The 27,015-nt window shown below is 35.7% G+C and overlaps 2 protein-coding genes across 3 annotated transcripts; both read left to right on the plus strand.

The window, feature by feature from the left end:
- The first annotated feature begins 1,867 nt into the window (after positions 1-1,867).
- Positions 1,868-5,893, plus strand: LOC100852808 (wax ester synthase/diacylglycerol acyltransferase 5). 2 transcript variants are annotated; one of them, XM_019225451.2, is made up of 7 exons: positions 1,868-2,215; positions 2,391-2,957; positions 3,278-3,344; positions 3,532-3,641; positions 4,458-4,667; positions 4,850-4,987; positions 5,578-5,893. In XM_019225451.2, the coding sequence occupies exons 1-7, from the start codon at positions 1,931-1,933 to the stop codon at positions 5,731-5,733; spliced, it is 1,533 nt and encodes a 510-aa protein (XP_019080996.1). In that variant the 5' UTR covers positions 1,868-1,930; the 3' UTR covers positions 5,734-5,893. The 2 variants fall into 2 exon arrangements, with proteins under 2 accessions (XP_019080996.1, XP_059599194.1); XM_059743211.1 differs by lacking the exon at positions 4,458-4,667.
- Positions 5,894-15,286: 9,393 nt separating this feature from the next.
- Positions 15,287-25,256, plus strand: LOC100852772 (wax ester synthase/diacylglycerol acyltransferase 11). Its single transcript, XM_019225564.2, is given in 7 exon segments — positions 15,287-15,528; positions 15,629-16,022; positions 16,781-16,989; positions 17,233-17,316; positions 17,773-17,911; positions 18,007-18,014; positions 25,107-25,256. Coding segments are annotated over 7 exon segments (1,173 nt in total). The 5' UTR covers positions 15,287-15,339.
- The last annotated feature ends 1,759 nt before the right edge of the window (positions 25,257-27,015 follow it).

The raw sequence follows: 27,015 nt of genomic DNA on the forward strand, positions 1-27,015 counted from the left end.
GCTGCTCGAATATTTCATGAACCTTGCTTCAATGTCTAAGTCATAGCCATTGCTGGGTGCAAAACCAGAATCAATGTTGATCTTTTTCCAGTAAAGAAGACCTCGAATCCTGATCCGGTAAACTCTGGCAGGATTTGGTGGACAATTCTAAATTTTAAATAGTTTGATAACATTCTAAATTTTCAAAAAAAAACCTTTTATTCCAAAAAACAAAAACTAATTTAGAAAACCATTCCCAAAAAATAACTTTTTTAGAATGGGTATCTAAAATATTCCTAACGTTCCACGTAGCAACTATGTGACATAAAGTACCATAAATTTAGAAATATTTTAAGGTACCATATTTTAAAAAAATATTTTTAAAAAATATTTTAAAAATTTTATATATTTGTTTATATTATAAGATCCTTGTATTTATATCTCAAATTACTCAAAAATATCCTTGAATGGTTTCTATTGATTTAAAAAGTAGTAGAACAATTTATTTCTTCTGACAGTGTCGGTCGCTTTGGGCATTTTTTACAATTAAAACATGGCATGAAAGTTTGGTACGGTGGTTGAAATTATCATAAATTTGAAAGGGATGCCCAAGTTCCGTCCAAATCTCAAAAACGATAGTTGGTTCAATTACTCTCCATGTGCAAGCCAAATTCTTTCCTGGCAAAACCCTCAAATCCATTTCTTGGAACTAAAATTTGTACCGTCTCTATCATTAATCCTAAATTCAATTTGAAATTCCAAACTTCAATATTATGAGTTCGAAATTAATTTCCAATGTGGTCTTATAACTCATATGCCACTGGATTCTAGATAGGAGCAGAACCAACAATGGTGGAGACACGCCATCTTTCCATTTCCATTGATGACTTGAAGGGGGGCCTACCTACCTACATACCTATTAATAAGTGGCTTCGGTTTATTTAGATAATGAACATATACCCAAAAAAAGACTTTATTAAGAGAAGTATATAAAAAAGATAGAACATTAAACTATTCGTAAAGACCGATTTGATCGACTTTTCTTGAGATCCTAAATGAGGAAACCTTAGGAAGGGTAAAAGACTCCAAGTAACAGTCACGTACGATATCAGCTTTTCCCCTTTCCTTTGACAGATAAGAGTTACCTACTCAATTGCAGGATGTTTATTAGACAAATAAATGCCCCAGCTACAAAAGTGAAGCTCTATCATGTGAGCTATATCACCTTGAGCCAAATGAAGCATGCATAAAAAAGAATTAGATGCTTCTTTATATATGTTTGTATATGTATAACACATGATAAGATCATTCATGCAGCCTGTTGATTTTCTTACAACAATTCTTAGTGAAAAAATTAGAAAAAAACAAAAGAAAACACACAAATTTAATGTGATTTGACAAATTGTCTATATCCACGAGAATAAAAAGGAAGACTTTTATTACATCTAAAATTAAGATTATATAAAAAGGTATTTATATTAACCATCAAATATTAAAATTCTAAAAATACCCTTAAATCGTACCATGAAGGGGCGTTGCCTCTCGCACCCCCAACATATCGTTCACCCTCAATAATAAAAATATGAATTTGAATGAAAAATGTCATCATTCCACTATGTTCTACTTCAATATTTAACCATTTTTCTCCATATATATATATAAAAGCCACATAATACAACACAGCCTTTTTAAATGTGTTTCACACATCAGTTGAAGGTCAAACATTTCAATATCTCAACTATATGATGCGCAATTAAAAATCTTATCAAAATTGATGTAAATCATGTTACTGGTGTCCCACATGAAAGACTTATGTGTCCTAGCGCTCCAACTAGCAACAACCTTCCTGTCATTTCATTTAAGTACGTTGGACTACTGCTATATATGTGTTTGCACAATACTTGACATTCCGATATAGTTTCAGTCTCATCCAAAAGCTGAGCTGCGTGTCATGGAGCCAGTAGGTGATCTGGATTCAAGACAGCAAGCTCTCAAGCCCATTCAAACAAAGAGATTAGCAGCAAGAGAAGTTGAAGGAGATGGCAAAAAACCCGAGGATATCAAAGAAGAAGAAGAAGGAGAAGCTTTGAGTCCAGTTGGTCGAATTTTTCATGAAACTTGCTTCAATGTCTATGTCATAGCCATTGCTGGGTTCAAAATCAGAATCAATGTGGATGTTGTTAAAGCCAATTTGGAGCACACTCTGCTTAAGCACCCTCGTTTCTCTAGCTTGCAGGTATGAAAAAAGCTTTTTGGTACATTAATTAATATCTTAGCATGATATATATCTAAACCAAGCTTCTTTTACGTAAGGCTTTATTTGAATGCCTGTCCTATTTTTTTGTTTTTAAAAGATAAAAACTCATCTCCTCTTGGCTTATCAATTTATTTTTTTATATTATCTCGATTAGGTGAAGGACGTGAAAAAGGATGGAGGGATGAAATGGGTTCCAACAAAGGTGGACTTGGACAAGCACATTATAATACCAAGCCTCCACCACACCATTTCTTCACCAGACAAGATGGTGGAAGACTACATCTCCAATCTCAGTAAAACCTACATAGACTACTCTAAGCCTCTTTGGGAGCTCCATATTCTCAACATTAAGACCTCGGATGCCGAGTCTGTCGCCGTTTTCCGAATCCACCATTCCCTGGGTGACGGCATGTCCCTCATGTCTCTTGTCCTCTCTTGCTCCCGTCAAATCTCCAACCCGAAAGCTCTCCCAACTTTGCCAGCGAAAAAGACTTCGAATCCTGATCCGGTAAACTCCGGCAGGATTTGGTGGACAATTCGACTGGTTTGGAATACTATTATAGATGTTTTGATGTTTCTTGCCACAACTCTCTTCTTAAAGGATACCATGACACCACTCAGCAATGGTTGGAAAAAGGGAGGTGGGCATGTGCCAAGGAGGTTTGTTTACCGAACCGTTAGTCTTGATGATATTAAACTAATCAAGAATGGGATGAAAACAGTAAGTTGATTCCAAAAACTGGCTCCACCCTTTAAGTTTCCTTGTATACTTGTGCTTTAAATAGAAACATAATACAACATTTTCATTTTTAAAAATAAGACAAATTTCAATTAAAATAATAATAATGATTATTTTAAAAAATAATTTAAAATAAATATAAATTGATTACCTAATTTATGTTTTTTATCAAATTTATTATTACTTTTTTTTATATTTTTATTTAAAAATAAAATAGCCTACACGTGAAATATATAACAATGTAAACTTATGGGTTTACATTATTTAGACTTAATAAATCATATTGTTTTGGGGCATTGCAGACTATTAACGATGTTGTAATGGGAGTGTCATTGGCTGGTCTTTCTCGATATCTCAATAGAAGATATGGTAAGCTTTCATTAATTCTCAGTTCAATTTCTCTACCTACCCAACCATTGTATCCAAGCTTACAAGTCACATTGAAGCTATGTATATAATATAATCAATTGGGAAATTTGGAAGAGAGCTAGATAAAATAATCTTTAAACTATATGAGTAGAAACTCTTTAACATGTGTTCCATTTATTAATTGCAGGTGAGACCAAGGAAGATAAAGGAGCCACCCAAAAGAAAAATAATCTTCCGAAGAATATTCGCCTGAGGGCAACTCTTATGATGAATATAAGACCATCACCAGGGCTTCATGTGAGTGATTTTCATATTCAATTTGAAAGAATATTTGTAGGAAAATGTGGCTGCTGTGTGGCCAACTTTAAGATGTGGCCAACTTTAAGATATAATAGGGATTTTGTTTTCAACAGCTTTTAACCTCTGTTTTCAAAGTGTATAGAACAACAACGGTTAAGGTCATGTTTGGATGCATTTCTTACTTTTTATTTTTAAACATAAAAAATAGTATATAAAACATAGGAATTATTAACGAAAAAAAATAGAAAAAAAAATGAAGGAAAATAAAATTTAGATTCAAAATCAATAATTTATTTTTATATGTTTTTTCAAACTCATTCTACTTAGTTCTTCTATCATATAAAGATCAAATAATTTTTAAATGTATACATTTTTAACTAATTTTAATTATATTTAATTTTCTTTAAAAAAAATTTATGGTGAAGTCAAATATGAGAAAACTATTTTTTTTAGCATTTTTTTTATTTTTTTATTACTTCCCGAAAACCAAACAACCAATATATTACTTTGAAAAGTGTATAAGAGTATGAAGTTATGTTTTAATAGTAACTTTAATGTTTAAAAAGTTCTCTCAATAAGAGGATTATAATATACATTAAACTCGATACTCTGATTATTAGTGGATATAACTATCAAAATGCTTTCAAAACACATTTTCCATTTAAATTAAAATATTAATTAATTTTCTATAGAAATATCTTCAATAAATTGTTAGTGAAAAAAAAATGTTTTAACAACAATCACCTTAAAATCCTTCATGTGCTACAAAACAAATTGATTGGTTTATTCATCATGAAATTTCATGGTAATTAGGCTTTAGCGGAGATGATGGAGAAGGGGTCTAAAGCGAAATGGGGAAATTGGATTGGATCTATGCTCCTCCCTTTTGCCATTGCCTTATATGATGACCCTTTAGACTATGTTCGTCAAACTAAAGCCACAATCGATCGAAAGAAGCATTCTCATGAAGCTATATTTACATGTTTCATTATTAAGACAGTTCTCAAATTATTTGGTGCTAAGGTATGAATTTCCTTATCCTTAATATTGAAATAGATCACCTAGGAAATTATACATTTTCAAGCTCCTCTTCTTCCAAAAAAAATAATAATAATAAAATCTAACTTCTATTTTTTGTTTTCTTTCCTTTCTACTTTCTTCTTGTGATCTTACCTTGGAGATCTTTTTTTTGGCATGGCAAATAGGTTGCAGCATTTTTATACCATAGAGTTATGAATCACACGACAATGTGCTTCTCAAATGTGGTTGGACCTATGGAAGAAATCGGTTTTTATGGCCATCCAATGGCTTTCCTTGCTCCAAGCGTTTACGGCCAACCACAAGTAAGTCTATATATATATATATGTGTGTGTGTGTGTGTGTGTGTGGTTATTTGATTAAATGGGTCATTGAAAACTCAAATATGAAAAAATGACCTTTGTGGTTTGAAAGCATGAACCATAATCGAGAAATTATATTTGTATTCATCAATTTTTTAATTACATTTATCATATTTATACATTCACTTTAAAATACTAACCGTATTAATACATCACCTACAAATTTCCAATATTATAAAAACACCCTTCCTATTCTTCTCTTTTTTACACATTCACTTTAAAATACTAACCGTATTAATACATTACCTACAAATTTCCAATATCATAAAAACACCGTTCCCATTCTTCTCTTCTATACCTATCTTTTTTTTCTTTTTTTTTCTATTAACTTTTTTTCTTCTCAATAATAAATCCTAAGAGAAACTATCTTTTAGGGCTTATTCTTCATGTAAATTTTGATTAAAAAAACATTTTGTAAAAATAGTTGAAAAACAAATAGAATTTTTTTTATAAATAATTAGAAGTGAGAAATCATGAAAAAGTTCAAAAGAAATAATATTATGACTGACTTTTTATTATGTGTTTTGTTGTAGGGATTGATGATTCATTTCCAAAGTTACATCAATAAAATGACATTTATTCTTTCAGTTGATGAAGAAATAATTCCTGATCCTAATCGATTATGTGATGATCTTGAAGAGTCACTCAAGTTTATCAAGGATGTTGTTATTGCAAGAGGTCTTGTCTAGAAAAATTCCATAAAATAAGAATGATTATTACATGTTACATCCATATATGAACTATGAAGATTTGTGCTTTTATGGTCATTTGTGGTTTTAATCGAGTGTGTTTTATAAATCTAAAGTGAAATGTTTTATTTTCGAATAAATTTTGAGCTTTATAATGTTATATATATGTCACATGCACGTATGCTTGGAAATTTTTATATGAGAATAAGACATGTGGGTCATGCCTTGTTTTGGGAATGGGCCTAACTTGGGCCAGCCTTGGGCTTGAGCCTAATTAGGTCTTAAGTTGGGCTAATTAGTACGATGAAGTCAAAAACTAGCAAAATTTTGGGCTCCATGATATCTCAAAATTTAAAATTGATTAAAGCCATTAATATCGGGCCACATCAACGGCTAAAGTTGCAAGGCGACAACCGCCATCACTTGGCAACTCCCAAGCCCTGTTGCTCTAATGGCTAGAGATATTAATCCGCCTGAACCCTAGAAAAAACTCATAGATATATATATAGAGAGAAAATATATTATACTTAAAAACAAATTTAAAATAATGATTTATATACTCAAAAACAGTTTAATATAATGATTTATTTAGTTAAATATATTTAAGGATATAAAAAAATCATGACACAGATATGATTACTTTTTAATTATTTAAAAATATTTAAAATATTATTTTCCAGTTTATACTTTTCTTATATTTAATATTAAAAATTTTAATTTAATTACAAAATAGATGATGTAGTTTGATAAATTTAAAAAAATAATTAAAATTTATTTTTTTATTAAGTTTAATATTTTAGATTATAATAAATCGATTTTATGTGCTTTTATAAATATCAATCAAGTTTAGCTTGGTAGTGAAGTGGCGTGATAAAAGTTGTTTTCTCTTTATTAAATCCAACCTTTTTCTTTAATAATTTTAAAAACTTCAATGTGTTGTAAAATAAGGACAAATATAATGCAAATCAAAGTAGTAGAGATAAAATATGTCTTACATTGATATATAATATGAAAGAAGGAATCAAAGAAGAGAATTGAGAAAGTGAAAGAAAGAGAGAGAGAGAATGAGAAGAAGAACTTTTCTTTTTTTTCTTGGGATGTCTATTACAGGAAACGGGAAGCCCTTTTATAGGTTTTTTAAATGGCTTCCATTAATATCCTCATTAATGAATATTAATGAAACTCATAAATAACATTAATGGTTTCCATTAATGAGTATTAATGGAAGTCATAAATAATACTTAATTAACATTAATGTGGTGACATTCATTACTACAATTATAACACTTCCTCTTGGATGTTCACCACATTGAAAGAATATGCCTCATTAAAACCTTGCTAGTAAAAAACCCTATAGGAAAAACCTAGCGAAGGAAAAAGAGTACAATATTCTTTTCTTGGTATATTAGGATTGCCTCATTAAAAACCTTGTTAGTAAAACCCAGTAGGACAAAACCTGGACGAAGGAAAAAATAGTACAGTACACTAACACCCTTTTACAAGCATACTCCCCCTCATGTCGATATCCTTGAGTTGACGCATTCCAATTCTGTATATTAACTTCTTGAATGTTGAGGTTGGCAATGATTTTGTGAATAAATCTGTTAGATTATTACTTGAGCGTATTTGTTGCACATCAATTTCACCACTTTTCTGGAGTTCATGTGTATAAAAGAATTTTGGTGAAATGTGTTTAGTTCTATCTCCTTTAATATAACCCCCTGTTATTTGTGCAATGCATGCAACATTATCTTCAAATAATATTGTCGGGTCACCTTTGATAGAGGAGAGTCCACATGATTCCCGAATATGCTGGATCATAGATCTTAGCCATATACATTCACGACTTGTTTCATGAATTGCCAGTATTTCTGAATAATTTGATGATGTGACCACCATTGTTTGTTTGACAGATCTCCATGAAATAGCAGTACCATTGCAATTAAACACATACCCTGTTTGTGACCTGCCTTTATGTGGATCTGAAAGATATCCTGCATCTGCATATCCAAGCAATTGTTGCTTTGATTCCCTTGAGTAAAATAAACTCATATCAATAGTTCCACGAAGATAACGCAATATATGTTTGATACCATTCCAATGTCTTCGAGTTGGAGCGGAACTGTATCTTGCCAATAAATTAACAGAAAAAGCAATGTCTGGACGTGTACAATTGGCAAGATACATAAGTGCACCAATAGCACTAAGATATGGTACTTCAGGACCAAGTAACTCTTCATCTTTTTCGCAATGACGAAATGGGTCATTTTTCACATCAAGTGATCGGACAACCATTAGAGAACTTAAAGGATGCGCTTTGTCCATATAAAAACGCTTCAAAACTTTCTTAATGTATGTTGATTGATGTACTAAAACTCCATTTGGAAAATGCTTGATCTGTAAGCCAAGACAAAATTTTGTTTTTCCAAGATCTTTCATCTCAAATTCCTTTTTCAAGTAATTTGTTGTTCTTGTGAGCTCTTCAGGAGTTCCAACAAGATTTAAGTCATCAACATACATTGCAATAATTGTAAATCCGGTTTCTGATTTCTTAATGAAAATGCATGGGCATATAGGGTTATTCACATACCCTTCTTTTAGCAAGTATTCGCTAAGGCAATTGTACCACATGCGTCCAGATTGCTTTAATCCATACAAGGATCGTTGTAACTTGATTGAGTACATGCTACGAGGCTTTGTGTTATTTGCTTCAGGCAATTTAAATCCTTCAGGGATTTTCATGTATATATCATTATCCATGGATCCGTATAAATATGTTGTAATAACATCCATGAGACGCATATCTAGTCCTTCTAAGACTGCCAAACTAATTAAGAAACGAAATGTGATTGCGTCCATGACGGGAGAATATGTTTCCTCGTAGTCAATACCAGGTCTCTACGAGAAACCTTGTGCTACTAATCGCGCTTTATATCTTATGATCTCATTATTTTCATTGTGTTTTCGTACAAATACCCATTTGTACCCAACAGGCTTTACATCTTCAAGTGTTTGGACTACAGGTCTAAAAACTTCTCGTTTTATTAATGAGTTTAATTCTGCCTGTAGAACTTCTTTCCATATTAGCCAATCATTTCTATGTCGACATTCTTCCACATTTCGTGGTTCGGGATCTTCATCATTTCTTATGATATCAGAGGCCACTTGGAAAGCAAAAATATTGTTAATAACAATATTATTTCGATCCCATTTTTCTCCCGTTTGTACATAACCTACTGAGATCTCACAATTTTCAGGTACCTGTGCCTCTTCAGGGGCTTCTTGTTCAATATGTGCCTCTTCAGGGGCTTTCTGCATTATTTGTGCCTCTTCTAGGGCTATAGATTTATCAATTTTAAGCTTATCAGTTATTTTGATTGTCTCTTCTAGAGTGCCAAGTTTTTCTTGGGTTCTCCTCTTCCAGGGAGTTACATCATTTGAGCCGACAGGTCTACCACGCTTTAGGTGTATCTTAGATTCATTTGTTAACTGTCCTATAGGGACATCAATCCGTGCTGGAATATTTACAGCCGGGATATGTGACTTTGTCATTTTCTTTGTATCAATGAATGCATCTGGTAATTGATTTGCAAGATTTTGCAAATGAATGATCCTTTGAACTTCTAGTTCACATTGATTTGTACGAGGATCAAGATGAGTCATAGTAAATGTCTCCCAACTAATTCTCGTCGTTCTTCAGGAATCGACTTTTCTCCCCCTAATGATAGGAAAACACTTTCATTAAAATGACAATCCACAAAGCGGGCTGTAAAAACATCGCCTATCAAAGGTTCAAGATATCTTATGATAGATGAAGAATCAAAACCTACATAAACCCCAAGTCTTCGTTAGGGACCCATTTTAGTGCGTTGTGTAGGTGCAATTGGTACATATACTGCACAACCAAAGATTCGTAAGTGAGAGATATTTGGTTGTTTTCCAAGCACAAGTTGTGAAGGGGAGTATTCATGGTAAGTTGTAGGTCGAATACGGACTAAAGCTGCAGCATGCATAATAGCATGTCCCCAGGCGGAAGTAGGTAATTTGGTTTTCATTAGTAATGGTCGAGCTATTAATTGGAGACGTTTGATGAAGGATTCTGCTAAACCATTTTGGGTATGAGTATAAGCAACAGGATGCTCAATATTTATCCCTACTGACATGCAATAGTCAATGAATGTTTGAGAAGTAAATTCGCCAGCATTATCAAGACGTATTGTCTTAATTGGATAATCTGGAAATTGTGCTCGTAATCTGATTATTTGTGCAAGGAGTCTAGCAAAGGCTACATTACGTGTAGAAAGGAGACAAACATATGACCACCTAGTAGAAGCATCTATTAAGATCATAAAATAACAGAATGGTCCACATGGTGGATGGATAGGCCCACATATGTCCCCATGTATTCTTTCTAAAAAGATTGGTGACTCAGATATGACTTTAGTAAAAGATGGTCTGATTATCAATTTACCTTGTGAGCAGGCAGCACATGAGTATTCATTGGGCAAAAGAATCTTCTGGTTCTTTAGTGGATGCCCATGTGAGTGTTCGATTATTCGACGCATCATTGAAGACCCTGGGTGACCTAGCCTGTCATGCCAAAGGACAAAAACTTTTGGGTCGTTGAACTTCTGGTTCACGACAACATATGATTCAATAGGCTTTATAGTTGTATGATACAACCCAGAGGAGAAAGCCGGGAGTTTTTCCATTATAAGCTTCTGGCCAGATATAATGGAAGTAATGTAAAGATATTCTACATTATCTTCATTCATAGTTTCAATATGATATCCATTTCTGCGGATATCTTTAAAACTGAGCAAATTTCTTCTGGATTTGCTAGAATATAACGCGTCATTTATATGGAATCTAGTTCCATTTGGCAACGTTATGTTTGCTCTTCCAGAACCTTCAACTAAGTTTGTAGTACCAGATATGGTACTTACATTAGCTTTTATTAATGTCAATTCAAGGAAATATCTTTTATCTCGAAGAATTGTGTGCGTGGTCGCACAGTCTGCGAGACATACATCATCCTCATTCATCTTGAGACCAAATAACACATGGACTTCAAATATAACAAAAAAAACAAGACATAATGTAAATAACAAAGTAAATCAGATGTAAATATAAGACATAATAATATATTATTTCATATATAAAGTAACATCAATCAATGTTAATTTTCTCATCATTTATCAAATGGTCTGTTTTTTCATTGAGACCTCCAAAGAAATCAATGTCATAGTAGGTTAGGTTCAATCCATCACCATCGGTAAAGTTCATCTCTATCTCTTTTCCTTTAGCTTTTATTGATGCTTGGTAAAGGTCGACCAAATGTTTGGGCGTACGACAGGTACGCGACCAATGCCCCTTCATACCACATCTATAACAATTATTCTCATGGTTCTTAGGAGGTTTATCTTGTAAACGCTTCCCATTTTCTTGTATTGTCTCAGTATTGTTCCACTTCTGGTGGTGCAATGAGGCTTTCATTTTCTGAGAATTATTACTATAAGAACCATGGTATCGAGAATTTCTTCCTCGTCCACGTCCACGAGTTTGGGACGATATTGCATTCACTTCAAGGAATGGTTCAGATCCAGTTGGACGAGACTGGTGATTTCTCATCAAAAGCTCATTATTTTGTTCAGCAACAAGAATACATGATATTAATTCAGAATATTTTGTAAATCTACGCTCTCGATATTGCTGTTGCAGGAGCACATTCGAGGCATGAAACGTAGTAAAAATTTTCTCTAACATGTCTTCCTCTGTGATTTTTTTTCTCCACACAGCTTTAATTGAGAGCTGATTTTGAAAAGTACAGAGTTGTATTCACTAATAGTTTTAAAATCTTGCAACCTTAGGTGCATCCAATCATATCGAGCTTTTGGGAGAATCACAGTTTTCTGGTGGTCATATCTTTCCTTCAAATTATTCCATAGAGTAAAAGGGTCTTTTATCGTAAGATACTCATTTTTTAAACCTTCATGGAGGTGATGGCGAAGGAAAATCAATGCTTTTACGCGATCCTGCAGGGATGCTTGATTTCCTTGTTTAATCGTAGCTCCAAGGTTCATTGCATCAAGATGTAATTCAGCATCAAGGATCCAAGATAGATAGTTCTTTCCCGAAATGTCAAGTGCCACAAATTCGAGTTTTGTGATATTCGACATTATCAAATAACTTCATATATATGACAAACAATATTATTAAAATCAGTTATAATAACTTGATAGCATTGATATAACTACGATTATAAACAAAATCAAATAATTTGTTTATAACTTTTAACAATATGTAACAAAACAAATTAACAATAATATAAATATGTAAAATTTTATTCTATATAAATAACTTCAAGTTTAAGATACGAGAATTACCTTCAGAGCAATTCGTGTTGATAACGTGTTGTAAAATAAGGACAAATATAATGCAAATCATAGTAGAGATAAAATATATCTTACTTTGATATATAATATGAAAGAAGGAATCAAAGAAGAGAATTGAGAAAGTGAAAGAAAGAGAGAGAGAGAGAGAGAGAGAATGAGAAGAAGAACTTTTCTTTCTTTTCTCGGGATGTCTATTACCAGAGACAGGAAGCCCTTTTATAGGCTTTTTAAATGGCTTCCATTAATATCCTCATTAATGAATATTAATAAAACTCATAAATAACATTAATGGTTTCCATTAATGAGTATTAATGGAAGTCATAAATAATACTTAATTAACATTAATGTGGTGACATTCATTACTACAATTATAACACAATGTTTATTTTTTATTTTGTTTCTCTTGCATTTATTGCAGGCCAAACTTGTCACAAAATACTTTGTCAAGTTCCTTTCTAATCTCTCTCCCCTCTAGCAATCTCCAATGGACCCAGTCATTCTCTCAAGCCTTCAAAATCGACACAAGGACTAACAAAATGTGTGGACAATAACATCACGAATCATGAATAATCAATTGCATGCCTTCCTGATATTAAATATTGAATGTGATGTTAGAAAATTCTTAAAATTACAAATAATAAAATTGAAAATTCAACATCATACCTTTAGCTATGGTAATCAAATTCACAATTTATGGGAGTAAATAAAAAATAGAAGAAAATTAGGGATTCATTGGATAGTTCTTCCAAAACCTTATGTCCATGCACCAATGGAAACTTAATCATAAACTTCTTATTGTGAATAGAGATTTTTATCCCTATGAAGTTTTAACATATAATATAATATTTCTTGATATCTTCTTCCCATAAAAAAAAAAAGATAAAATAAATACTGATGGGTAGTTACCATTAAAAGATGAGTCACATGGTAGCTAGATGTGTCTCACATTTTAGGGAAAATAATGTCTCAATGGATTTAATTTTAAATGGATCATAAAAATTGAAACATTTATTTTATTTTATTTAAAATAAAAAATGTTTCCAACATGTCAGGCCGATGCGCACACACGAGATCCATACTGTCACAAATTCATTTCCAAACTAGTTATGAACCATAACCTAATTCATTTCCAAACTAGTTATGAACTAGAACCTAACTTCACCTGGCCTCCATTTGCTGTGATATGTTGTCTTCATGGTTAATGTGTCATCCCTATGCTAAACATTGAAAAAAGATGTTAGGGGCAACTTACTTTATCAAATATTTGATTTATGTACTATCATTTTGATAGACATTAAAATTAATTATTTCTCAAAAAAAAAAATTCAATAGAAAAAATCTCAAACCAAAGAAAAGTACTTAGCATTAAACTCGAGAGAGTTGCACCACATATATATTTGTAGCTTAGGACCACGGGGTTCTCACATCCATCAAGTTTTCGTGCTTGATTTGTGTATTTGGCCGCCAAACATACAGAAATTGTAGCTCAAAATCTACTGGTTTAATTAAAGTGGCAGATTTTAAATTTTTATTTATTTCTTTGTGTATGGACTTTTAAGGTTCAAAATCAAGTGGGAAAGAGACAGCCCGCACCCTCAACTTTGCATTGAGTTGGATCTACTAATTAATTGGTAGCCAATAATCTTTTTTTTTCTTTCCTTCTGATCATACATATCCATTTAGAATTGATATTCAAGAGGATGTCAAGACTCAGATTTGTTTTTCTTTTCAGATTTTCTTGGCTACCAATCATCATATCAAGAATTTTACATGAAATAAAAAATAAAAAATATCAATAATTTACTTTTTTTTATCTGTATTTCTATCCCTTGAATTGAAAGTGGAGCTAAGAAGAAAGAAAATATCCTAAACAACTAAAGTCCTTGAAATTAATCTCAATTTGATCTTAAAAAAATAAATAAGTGGAAGAAAACCATAAACCTTATTTCTGCAAGATTCAAACCCATCTATAATCCACATATTTCACCACTCCTAATGTCCACACTCTTTAAACCACCTCACTTTTTATACGAAATGTTTGTTTATAAAAGAAAAAACTCTAAAATAAAAAATAAATAATAATAATAATAAAAAACATGTTAAAAGGAAGAGAAACATTTATGTAGAAGAGTGGTTGTTGATATGACAAGTGAAATGGTCATTTTAAGGAATAATTATATGACTAGTGCGTGTATTTAGAAAAATTGTGGTCCTTTTCTCTATATTTTTTCAAAGTAAGAATTGAAAACCCACTTTCCCTGTTATTTATACTTGTGTTTGTGGGTTGTTTTAAAAATAATTATAAAGGTAAGGAGAATGATTGATTAAAAATAAAGCATAAAAAAAATTATTTTTAATAAATATTTAGAAACATAAAAAAACAAGTTAAGAATATTCTAAACTCTCAAATGAAGTTTTGTTCTAACAATTTTTTAGAACAAGTTTCTAAAACATTGTCAAATATATCTTTAATTTTCTATTGAAATGCCCATGTTGCAATTCAACTTGATGACATAAAGTATAATAAATTTAGAAATATTTTTAAAGTATCATATTTTAAAAAGAATTTTTAAGATATGCTATAGTCGTTTATATTATAATTTATATCTCAAATTACTCATATTCATGAATGGTTTTTATATAGTTATTTAAAAAGCAGTATAACTTTATTTCTTCTAACAAGGTGTATTGCTAATATTGTAATTATATACTTGAACATATTACTATCTAATAAAATTTTAAAGGATATAACATATAAGGACTTGAAAGAATATTCTTGAAAATTTAGCATGTATCTAATTTTCATGCCTATCTAACCAAGAATTTGAAATGAAAATGAAATTCACTTTACAACTTTGAATCAAATCATCCTCAAATAAGAAAAGTTCCATCACTAATCTTTTGTGGAAAAACCTTCAAATCCTTTCTTCTTTTTCTTCTTTTTAATAATTTATATGGTCTCTATCATTAATCCTAAATTCAATTTGAAATTCGATTCTAGAAATAAATAGTATGACTTCTTGTTCTAAACCCAGGTTGATCCTATAAATAGGAGCACAACCAACAATGGTGGAGGCACGCCATCTTTCCATTTCTATTCGTCTGTTGTTTTTTCATTCTGAAAGCAGCTAGCACCCTGGAAACCCAATCAGGTTTGAAGGACGCACTTAAGCCTATTAGAACTGCGCCCAAAGAAGGTGATGAAAAGGGAATGGTAGTTAAGCGTCATGATCAGGAAGATCATCAGCCATTGAGTCCAATGGCTCGTTTGTTTCATGAACCTGACTGCGATCTCTATGTTATCGGCATGATCGGCACGAAAACTCGCATCGACCCTGATGTGTTTAAAGCCAACCTGGTGCATAGTCTCCTTAAACACCCTCGTTTCTCTAGTCTGCATGTAGAAATCTTGCATGCCAGAAGGAATGAACTTGCCATTTAGTAATTTAAAGCTACATTGAACATTTTTGAACTAAAATGCAGCGGTATTTCAAAATCAGGTTATGGAGGAGGAAAAGGGAGGAGAGACGAAATGGGTTCCAACAAAAGTTGATTTGGAAAACCACGTTATAGTTCCAGACATGTGTTCCGACATGGAAACATCATCAGACAAGTACGTGGAAGACTACATTTGCAACCTCACTAAAACAACCCTAGACTTTTCCAAGCCATTATGGGACCTTCATCTCCTCAACGTGAAAACCTCCGACGCCGAGGCCGTCGCCGTTTTCAGGATTCATCACTCCCTCGGCGATGGCACGTCTCTCATGTCTCTTTTACTTGCCTGCACACGCAGAGCCTCAGATCCCATGGCTCTGCCTTCTGTTCCCATGATGAAGAAATCAAAATCATCGGCTGGGTCTGGAAGGTGGTGGAAGGCTTTCAGACAGTACAGTCCCTGATCCTCACCAGCTGTTTGATGACCTTGAAGAGTCTTTCAACCTCATCAAGAATGCTGTGATGGCTAGAGACTAAACTCCACAGAATGTCATGTAGCAAGGGCTAGGGTCAATGTAATTAATATATATAATGTTCTGAAATAATTGTCTTAAGGTTCCTGCAATAATGATGTTGTATTAGATGGCTCTCTACTAAGTAAAAATGCCTCTCTACTGTATTTTTATCTTAATTCAAGTTCATATTTTTTGGACTTTATTTCATTTTTATTTACTGTATTTTGATGACTAATTATGGGTTCTTTCTAATTTCATCTTTTAATTTTTTATTCTCCTTTTTTTTTTTTTTTGATTCCTCAGATCTTTTGCAGTATCTTAATTTTAAGGCTTAAATTCTACTTCATTTCATTAATTTCTTCCATAATTTTTAATTTTTATTATTATTAAATAATTGTAATAGCATTAATATGAAGTTCTGGGCTGGCTTACATAAGAACCCATCTCCTAGTTTATATTGATCCCTACCATTTTATTAATGGATATAACTATCAAAATGCTTTCAAAACACATTTGCCATTTAAATTAAAATATTAATTAACTTTCTATAGAAATATCTTCAATAGAGTGTTAGTGACAAAATGGTATAAAAAAAAAAAAAAAAAGAATGTTTTAACAACAATCACCTTAAAATCCTTCATGTGCTACAAAACAAATTGATTGGTTTAATATTCATCATGAAATTTCATGTTAATTAAGCTTTAGCTGAGATGATGGAGAAGGGGTCTAAAGTGAAAGGGGGAAATTGGATTGGATCTATGCTCCTCCTTTTTGCCATTGTCTTATACGATGACCCTTTAAATTATATTCGTCAAACTAAAGCCACAATCGATCGAAAGAAGCGTTACCATGAAGCTATATTTACATTTTTCATTATTAAGATGGTTCTCAAATTATTTGGTGCTAAGGTATGAAATTCCTTATCCATAATATTGAAGATCACCTAGGAAATTATTGATTTTCAAACTCATGTTCTTAAATAATAATAATAATAATAATAATAAAATCTAATATCTATTTTTTGTTTCTTTCCTTTCTATTTTCTTCTTGTGATCTTACCTAGGATTTTTTATTTTTTATTTTTGCATGGCAAATAAGTTGCAGCATTTTTATACCATAGAGTTATAAATCACACAACAATGTGCTTCTCAAATGTAGTTGGACCTATGGAATAAATCGGTTTTTATGGCCATCCAATGGCTTTCCTTGCTCCAAGCGTTTACGGCTAACCTCATGTAAGTCTATATATATATAGTTATTTGATTAAATGGGTTATTGAAAACTCAAATTTGGACAAATGACCTTCATGGTTTGAAAGTATGAACTATGATCGAGAAATTATATTTGTATTCATCAAATTTTTCTTTACATTTATCATATTTACACATTCACTTTAAAATACTAACTATATTAACACATCACCTACAAATTTCCAATATCATAAAAACACTCTTCGCATTCTTCTCTTCTATACCTATCTTCTTTTTTTTCTCTATTAACTTTTTTCTTCTCAATAATAAATCCTAAAAGAAACTATCTTTTAGGGCTTATTCTTCATGTAAATTTTGACTAAAAAAATTTGTTCTAGAAACAATTAGAAAAAATTTATAAAAAATTAGAAATGAGAAATCATGAAAAAGTGCAAAAGAAATTATATTTGGACTGATTTTTTACTCTGTGTTTTGTGGTAGGGATTGATGATTGATTTTCAAAGTTATATCAATAAAATGATATTTGTTCTTTCGGTTGATGAAGAAATAATTCCCGATCCTCACCAATTATGTGATGATCTTGAAGAGTCACTCAAGTTTATGTTGACATTGCAAGAGGGTTTGTCCATAAAAATTCCATAAAATAAGAATGATTAGTACATGTTACATCTGTGTGAACTATGAAGATCTGTGTGCTCTTATGGTCATTTGCAGTTTTAATAGTATGTGTTTTATAAATCTAAAGTGAAATGTTTTATTTTTGAATAAATTTTGAACTTTCTAATGTTATATATATGTCACATGCATGTATGCTTTGAAATTTTTATATGAGAATAAGACATGTGGGTCATGCCTTGTTCTGGGAATGGGCCTAACTTGGGCCAGGCTTGGGCTTGAGCCTAACTGGGTCTTAAGTTGGGTTAATTAGAACGATGAAGTCAAAGAATTGCAAAATTTTGGGTTCCATGATATCTCAAAATTTCAAGATAGTTTTTTCCTGATTCTTACAAAATTGGGTACATATCTACATAGGTTGTTAGAGATACTGTGAGGGATTTGCACCACCTCAAACAATATTCTAACTAAAAATGTCTCGTTCGGATACACTTTTTCATTTTTCTTTTTTAGAAACAAAAAGTTTTAATAATTTCTATATGAAAATAGAAGTTCTTATATAAAAAAGGTATATGTTTACCCTGTGTCCTTATAATTTATTTTAAATATTTTAAAATTTTAGATGATAATTTAAAAAAAAAAAATAGTTTTTAATTAGTTTTTAAAAGTCATTGTTTTTTGGTGTAAGTCTCTAAGATTTTTTATATTTAAAAGAAATAATAAATGATAAAAATTATGGTATATATATAGAGACAGAGAAGAGAAAATATATTATGCTTAACATCCCATTTAAAATAATGATTTATATACTCAAAAACAGTTTAATATAATGATTTATTTAGCTAAATATATTTAAGAATATAAAAAAATCATGATACAGATATGAGTACTTTTTAATTATTTAAAAATTTTATTTACAAGTTTATACTTTTCTTATATTTAATATTAAAATGTTAATTTAATTACAAAAATGATTATGTAGTTTGATAAATTTAAAAAAATAATAATAATTTTTTTATTAGTTTTAATATTTTAGATTATAATAAATTAATTTTATGTGCTTTTATAAATATCAATCAAGTTTAGCTTGGTGGTGAAGTGGCATGATAAAAGTTGTTTTCCTTTATTTTTCAAATTATAAAGAATAAAATAATATATACATATATATATATATATATAAATCACCCAACTTTAAAATTTGAAATTTCATTAAATCCAACCTTTTTCTTTAATAATTTTTTAAAACTTCCATATTTACCATTCATTTTCTTTCTCTTGCATTTATTGCGGACCAAACTTGTCATAAAATAAGTCAAATTCGTTTTTGATCTCTCTATCCTCTAGCAATCTCAAATGGACCCAAGATTGAGGTCATTCTATCAAGGCTTAAAAATCAACACAAGGACCGACAAAATGTGTGGACATTAACATCGGAATCATAAATAATCAACTACCTACCTTTCTTATATTAAATATTGAATGTCATATTAGAAAATTCTTAAAATTGAAAAAATAAAAGTAAAAATTCAACATCATACCTCAGGCTATGGCCATCAAATTCACAATTTTTGAGAGTAAATAAAAAACAGAATAAAATTAGGGTTTTATTTGGCTAGTTCTTCTAAGATCTTATATCTGATGAAAACTTACAAACTTCTTATAAACTAGAGACTCTTGTCTATATAAAGTTTAATATAAATATGATATTTTCTTATATTTTCTTTCCATCAAAGTAAACAAAATAAATACCGAGTAATAGTTACCACTAAAAGTGTGTCATGACTATAAATGATGGTTACAACACTAAGAGATGTGTTTGTATTTAGTGTCACATATTTTAAAGAAAATAATGTATTTAAATTTAAATTTAAATAGAACACAAAACTTAAAACATTTATTTATTTTATTTAAAATAAAAAATGTTTCCAACATGTCACGCACATGGGATCCATGTTGCCATAAATTCATTTCCAAACTAGTTATGAACCATGAATGACAAGTCCTAACTTCACTTCCACCTCCACTTGCTATGATACGTTGTCTTCATGGTAAACATGATGACTTCGACGACTAAACATTGAAAAAGGATGTTTGTAGGGACCCCTCCCTCTGGGAAACACGTGTCACGCATCTCATAGTGACACGTGTTATCAGCCGGACCATCATCATCCGGATTCCCCCTAAGGATACGCATGATGCAGTTCTCCTATCCGGACCGCCTCGAGGAAAGGCAAATGACGTTTCAGCTTCTCCTATCCAAGGAAGAGCAAACGTCGCTGGCAGAGCACAGACATCCGGACAACCTTCATAATGCATCCGCTCCACAATACATCCGGGTAATCAGCATGTGCCATCCAGATATAATCGTCCGGATCATCAATTAAAGTAAAGCGAGTCTTACACGCTATCACAACAAACGGCCATGGCCCACATCCTGCCACCTTCAGAGTGAGAAGACAAGATGAAATGACAGCAAGTCACCTCCCGCGATCTCTGACAGCCGCATCACCTACCATGGTTTCTGACAGCCGCTCGTAGGGTGATGATGCTCCTACTAACGCCTATTGTCATCATAAACAACATAAAATATCTCCTCACCATTAATGAGAGGAACAGTACCCCTGAAGCTGTATATATATGCCTTCACACGAAGAAGGAAGGGATCCCACTGGTAACCTCCTAATACCTGGTAAAAGGCCAACTGATTTATATCTCTCTCTCTGACCATGGCTAACAAAACCATCGGAGGGTGCGTCCGGACACCTTGTCCGGATGCCTTCTTGCAGGTATAACGACTGGATCAAGAACCTTTATGGGTTGAAATCACGTGTCCATCCATTTGGCAACTACGTGGATCGTCAGAGACGCGAGGTATCAACATTGGCACCGTCTGTGGGAACTTTTTACTTTGATTCAGTCACTAAAAAAGATGGTCACACCGTCCCGAAGCCATTCATCTGGTAGGGGAGGGGATGATAATTTTGAATGGCGCCTAGCCATCGAAAGGAGACAGTTGGCAAGCGAAAGACAGCTGAAAGCTCTCCTCCAGGAGACAGAAAGATTGAGAGAAGAAAACGCTGTGTTACGCATCCAGGCTTCAACATCAGGACCTCCTCGACGTCAGCGTTCGAGGGGCCAAGTAGCAGACTCAAGTCCTCAACAAGAACCAGAATCAATACATCCTGGGACAACAGGAGCTATCCCAGGAGCATGCAACGTAAGACCTCATGAGCCACGCACGCCTATGCCTCGAGCTCCCCGTGAGGAAAGCTCAGACTCTACTCACTTTTCAGCGAAAAGACAACGTGATAAAAAATCTCAGTTGTCGAACTCAATGCGCGCAAGACTAGGCCCACAAGAGCCTGGAAGATCAAGGCCACCAATGGCCATAACCTGGGCACCACGCCCTGACCCTGTGACCACTCCCATGGTGCAAAACGTTCACCCGCATCGTGACCCCTTAGTCACCCCCGTGATGCGGAATGTTCATTCGCACCCAGCGGAACAACCAACTGGGAGAAACATCCCAAATGGGCCACCCATTGGCTCTATTAGCAAAAGGTTGGATGACATGCTCTCCACGCCTTTCTGCTCTCATATCATTAATTACGAGCCCCCAAGGGGATTCCTCGTACCAAATTTTTCCACATACGATGGAACCAACGATCCCTTTGATCACATCATGCATTATCGACAGCTTATGACGCTCGATATTGGCAACGATGCACTGCTATGCAAAGTATTTCCCGCCAGCTTACAAGGACAGGCCCTCTCATGGTTTCATCGCCTACCTCCCAACTCCGTTGGCGATTTCAGGGACCTGTCCGAAGCTTTCGTGGGGCAATACTTGTGCTCCGCACGACACAAGCAAAATATCAGCACCCTGCAGAATATAAAAATGCAAGATAACGAATCCTTGAGGGAATTCATGAAGCGATTTGGCCCGGCCGTGCTTCAAGTAGAGGCTTGTAGTATGGATGCTGTCCTACAGATTTTCAAGCGAAGCATCTGTCCGGGCACTCCATTTTTCGAATCACTGGCCAAAAAACCCCCTACAACGATGGATGACTTATTCAGGCGCGCCAACAAATATTCAATGCTCGAAGATGACGTACGCGCAGCCACCCAGCAAGTTTTGGTTGCCGGACGGCCATCTAGAAATAATACGGAGGGAAATAATAAACCTCCGGATCGGCCAAAGCCGTCTGACCGAAAGCAGGAAGGGTCAAGTCGCCCGGAAATGCCGCCTCTCACACCTCTTTCCATATCATATGAGAAACTTCTCCCAAAGATCCAGGGCTTGTCCGACTTCAGATGGCCTAGACCCATTGCAACGGACCCATCCACAAGAGATCGCAGTAAGAGATGTGCCTTCCACAAGGATCATGGCCATACAACAGAGACATGTCGATCTTTCCAGTTTCTGGTCGAAAGGCTCATAAAAGCAGGGCATTTGAAGCAATACCTCCGATCAGATAATGGAGGAAGGGACGCATCCCAACATCACAACCCCGGAGCCCCTAGGGCCCCAGCTGCCCCCAAGGCCGTTATAAATTATATTAACGGGGGTCCATCTGACGAGGAGTACGATTCTAGGCGAAAGAGGCAAAAATTGTTGTGGGCCGCATCAATACGCGAGCGCATCAATTCCATCCGGCCTGGGCTAACGGGAGGGGGCCCTCGCCCCATAGATGGGACAATCATTTTCCCACCGGTAGATCCCACCCGGACACTGCAACCACATCGCGACGCCCTCATCTTGTCCCTGGAAATTGGGGACTTCGATGTGCGGCGTATCTTGGTTGACCCAGGCAGTTCAGCCGATCTTGTGCAAGCATCAGTCGTTGGCCACATGGGACACAGCCTCACAGGCCTCGAAAACCCTGGACGAATCCTATCCGGATTCAACGGGTCTTCAACTACGTCCTTAGGAGACATTGTACTGGCGGTCCAAGCAGGCCCAGTCACTCTCAACGTACAGTTTTCAGTAGTACAGGAGTTATCACCCTTCAATGTCATTTTGGGGCGCACATGGCTCCACTACATGAAAGCTATCCCCTCTACATATCATCAAATGGTGAGTTTTCTCACCAACCATGGCCAAATCGACCTATATGGCAGCCAATTAGCCGCTCGCCAATGCTATCAGATAGCGCGGGAAGCAGGGGTCAACCAGGAGGATGCGTCTCCCCCTGAACCCAGCATTGCACATGACCAATAGCAATTATTGGATCCGGCGGACAAAGATCCCCCGGCAGCAGATCCCTTACAAACAATCCAAATTTCGGAGGAAAACACTCACCTCACGAACATCAGTTCCCTCATGACACAAGAGGAAACTCAGAGCATGCAAAGTATTCTCAGACGAAACCATGACATCTTCGCATGGACACATTCTGATATGAAGGGAATCCATCCCTCTATTGCATCTCACAGGCTTAACGTCTTTTCAACTGCCAGACCCGTCCGGCAGAAAATTAGGCGTTTTCACCCAGATAGACAAAAAGTCATCCGGGATGAGATGGACAAATTGCTCGAAGCCGGATTCATCAGAGAAGTTTCTTATCCGGAGTGGTTGGAAAATGTAGTGGTGGTACCCAAAAAAGAAGGAAAGTGGCGAGTTTGTGTAGACTATACCAATCTCAACAATGCATGTCCAAAAGACAGTTTTCCTTTGCCTCGAATAGATCAGATTGTGGATTCCACTTCCGAGCAATGGATGCTCTCTTTCTTGGATGCCTTCTCCGGATATCATCAAATCCCCATGTCCCCGGACGACGAAGAAAAAACAGCATTCATAACACCACACGGCCTCTATTGCTACAAAGTCATGCCGTTCGGACTCAAAAATGCTGGTGCCACTTATCAAAGATTGATGACTAAGATCTTCGAACCTCTAATAGGCCACACGGTAGAGATATATATTGATGATATCGTGGTTAAAAGCAAAACCCGAAAGCAGCATGTCCTTCACTTACAAGAAGTTTTTCACCTCTTACGAAAGTATGGCATGAAGCTAAATCCTTCTAAATGCACCTTTGGCGTAAGTGCTGGCAAATTTCTGGGATTTATGGTCAGCCAAAGGGGCATAGAAGTCAGCCCAGATCAAGTCAAAGCAGTCATGGAAACACCCCCTCCCAGGAACAAGAAGGAGCTACAACGCCTCACAGGCAAGCTCGTCGCACTAGGGCGTTTTATAGCCCGCTTCACTGACGAACTGCGACCCTTCTTCTTGGCAATACGAAAAGCTGGAGCACATGGATGGACGGACAGTTGCCAGAACGCTTTCGAAAAGATTAAGTATTGTCTTACGCAACCGCCCATCTTGAGCAGCCCCGTTCCAAATGAGAAATTGTATATGTATCTGGCGGTATCAGAATGGGCAATCAGCGCCGTTCTATTTCGCTGCCCCTCACCCAAGGAGCAGAAGCCTATCTACTACGTCAGCAGGGCGTTAGTAGACGTAGAAATCAGATATTCAAAAATGGAGCTAACAGCCTTAGCCCTTCGAAGCGCTGCCCAGAAGCTCCGCCCGTATTTCCAAGCTCATCCAGTGATCGTACTAACTGACCAGCCCCTTCGCAACATTCTGCACAAGCCAGATTTAACCGGGAGAATGCTGCAATGGGCCATTGAACTAAGCGAATTTGGAATCGAATTCCAACCCAGATTGGCCATGAAAGGCCAAGTAATGGCTGACTTCGTGCTAGAATATTCCTGAAGGCTCAGCCAACATGACGAATCAAGTAAAAAAGAATGGTGGACTCTGCGAGTTGACGGAGCCTCACGCTCATCAGGCTCTGGAGTTGGGCTCTTACTACAGTCCCCAACTGGGGAACATTTGGAGCAAGTCATCCGGCTGGGATTCCCTGCCTCTAATAATGAAGCAGAATATGAGGCTATCCTGTCCGGATTGGACCTCGCCCTTGCTCTATCCATCTCCAAACTCCGGATCTTCAGCGACTCACAACTCGTGGTAAAACATGTCCAGGAGGAATATGAGGCTAAGGACGCACGCATGGCGCGATACTTAGCTAAAGTAAGAAACACCTTGCAGCAATTCACCGAATGGACAATCGAAAAAATCAAGCGAGCTGACAATAGGCGCGCTGACGCTTTGGCCGGTATAGCTGCCTCCCTCCCTATCAAAGAAGCCATTCTATTGCCCATACATGTGCAACCCAACCCCTCTGTTGCAGAAATTTCTACTTGCAACACCATTGAGGCAAATCAAGCGGATGATCAAGAATGGACGTATCACATCGCAGAATATCTCCGGACAGGCACTCTGCCCGGAGATCCCAAACAAGCACACAAAATCCGGGTACAAGCTGCCCGTTTCACCCTGATTGGGGGGCACCTGTACAAGCGATCCTTCATAGGACCTTACCTTCGGTGCCTAGGGCATTCAGAGGCCCAGTATGTGGTAGCTGAGTTACATGAGGGAATATGCGGAAATCATTCGGGAGGACGATCTCTGGCACATAGAGCTCATTCGCAAGGATACTATTGGCCAACAATGAAGAAAGACGCGGCAGCATATGTTAAAAAATGTGATAAATGTCAACGGTATGCTCTCATTCCACATACGCCATCAGCAACATTGAAAACAGTCTCAGGCCCATGGCCCTTTGCGCAGTGGGGCATGGACATAGTGGGACCCCTCCCAGCAGCACCTGCCCAGAAGAAATTTCTCCTTGTTGCCACTGATTACTTTAGTAAATGGGTAGAAGCTGAAGCATATGCAGGCATCAAAGACAAAGATGTCACCAAGTTCGTGTGGAAGAACATTGTTTGCCGTTTTGGAATCCCCCAAACCATCATAGCTGACAATGGTCCACAATTTGACAGTATTGCATTCAAGAATTTCTGTTCGGAGCTGAACATCCGGAATTCATACTCCACACCACGATATCCTCAAAGTAATGGGCAAGTAGAAGCCACAAACAAGACCCTAATCAATGCCCTAAAGAAAAGGCTTGAGCAAGCTAAAGGGAAGTGGGTGGAGGAGCTACCCGGCGTCCTATGGGCCTATCGAACCACACCCGGACGACCAACAGGAAACACTCCTTTCGCCCTCACGTATGGAATGGATGCAGTCATTCCTACAGAAATAGGTCTTCCTACTATCCGGACTGACGCAGCAAAGCAAGATGATGCAAGCGCGGAATTAGGGAGAAATTTAGATTGGGCAGATGAAGTGAGGGAAAACGCGGCCATTCGGATGGCAGATTATCAACAAAGGGCATCAGCACATTACAATCGCAAAGTGAGGCCAAGAAGCTTCAAAAATGGTACACTAGTCCTTAGAAAAGTTTTTGAAAATACTACTGAAGTGGGTGCAGGGAAATTCCAAGCCAACTGGGAAGGACCCTATATAGTGTCTAAGGCAAATGACAATGGAGCCTGTCATTTACAAAAATTGGACGGAACTCCATTACTTAGACCTTGGAATGTGTCTAATTTAAAGCAGTACTATCAATGAAAAAGCAGAGACAAGTGCAAATGAAAAAGAACTATTTTTATTGATATGGATAAATGTATGAACAAAGAGGTCTCCGGACCACAAAAATACAAAAGGAAGATTACAGCAGAAAATTGCAAAAAGAGATAAACTATCATGGAGCAGGCTTCTCATAGAGCTTCTTTTCTTCACCCGGAGGAATTGAAGGGACGTCCCGCTTGATGTCGTTCTTCTTCATGCAGCACCGATACCCAAAGATGAATGTATCATCCACTTGTTTTTGGTATTCTGCTTCAAGTTCCTCCCTCTCTACAGCAAACTCCCGTTCTAGCTCCTCTTTTTGTGCAACCAAGCGCAGCTGCAAATCTTCCCTCTGTTTCTTTTCGATAGAAACCTCTGTCCGGAGGTGCCTCACCTCCCCCTTCAGTCGGGCTATCTCATCCTCTGCCTCATGCAAACGGGCAATCAATGATTCCTCCCGGTCCTTAGCCTCAGCTAATTCCACCCGAAGGACTTCATTGTCCTCTCGAGCAGTGGATAAGCTGGTTTCAGCCTCCGCCAGTCTCAGGCGCAACTGATCTTCAACATCTTTGCGCCGAGAGGCGAAGATCTTCATATAATCAGTGGTCCGCAGCAGGTCAGAA

Source organism: Vitis vinifera, chromosome 15, assembly GCF_030704535.1.
Source record: "Vitis vinifera cultivar Pinot Noir 40024 chromosome 15, ASM3070453v1".
In the NCBI taxonomy this organism is placed as follows: Eukaryota; Viridiplantae; Streptophyta; class Magnoliopsida; order Vitales; family Vitaceae; genus Vitis; species Vitis vinifera.

Coding starts and splice junctions, on each gene's coding strand:
- LOC100852808 (XM_019225451.2), top strand. CDS start 1,931: ATGGAGCCAGTAGGTGATCTGGATTCAAGACAGCAAGCTCTCAAGCCC. Junction 2,216..2,390: donor CTCGTTTCTCTAGCTTGCAG/GTATGAAAAAAG, acceptor TATCTCGATTAG/GTGAAGGACGTGAAAAAGGA. Junction 3,642..4,457: donor GACCATCACCAGGGCTTCAT/GTGAGTGATTTT, acceptor CATGGTAATTAG/GCTTTAGCGGAGATGATGGA.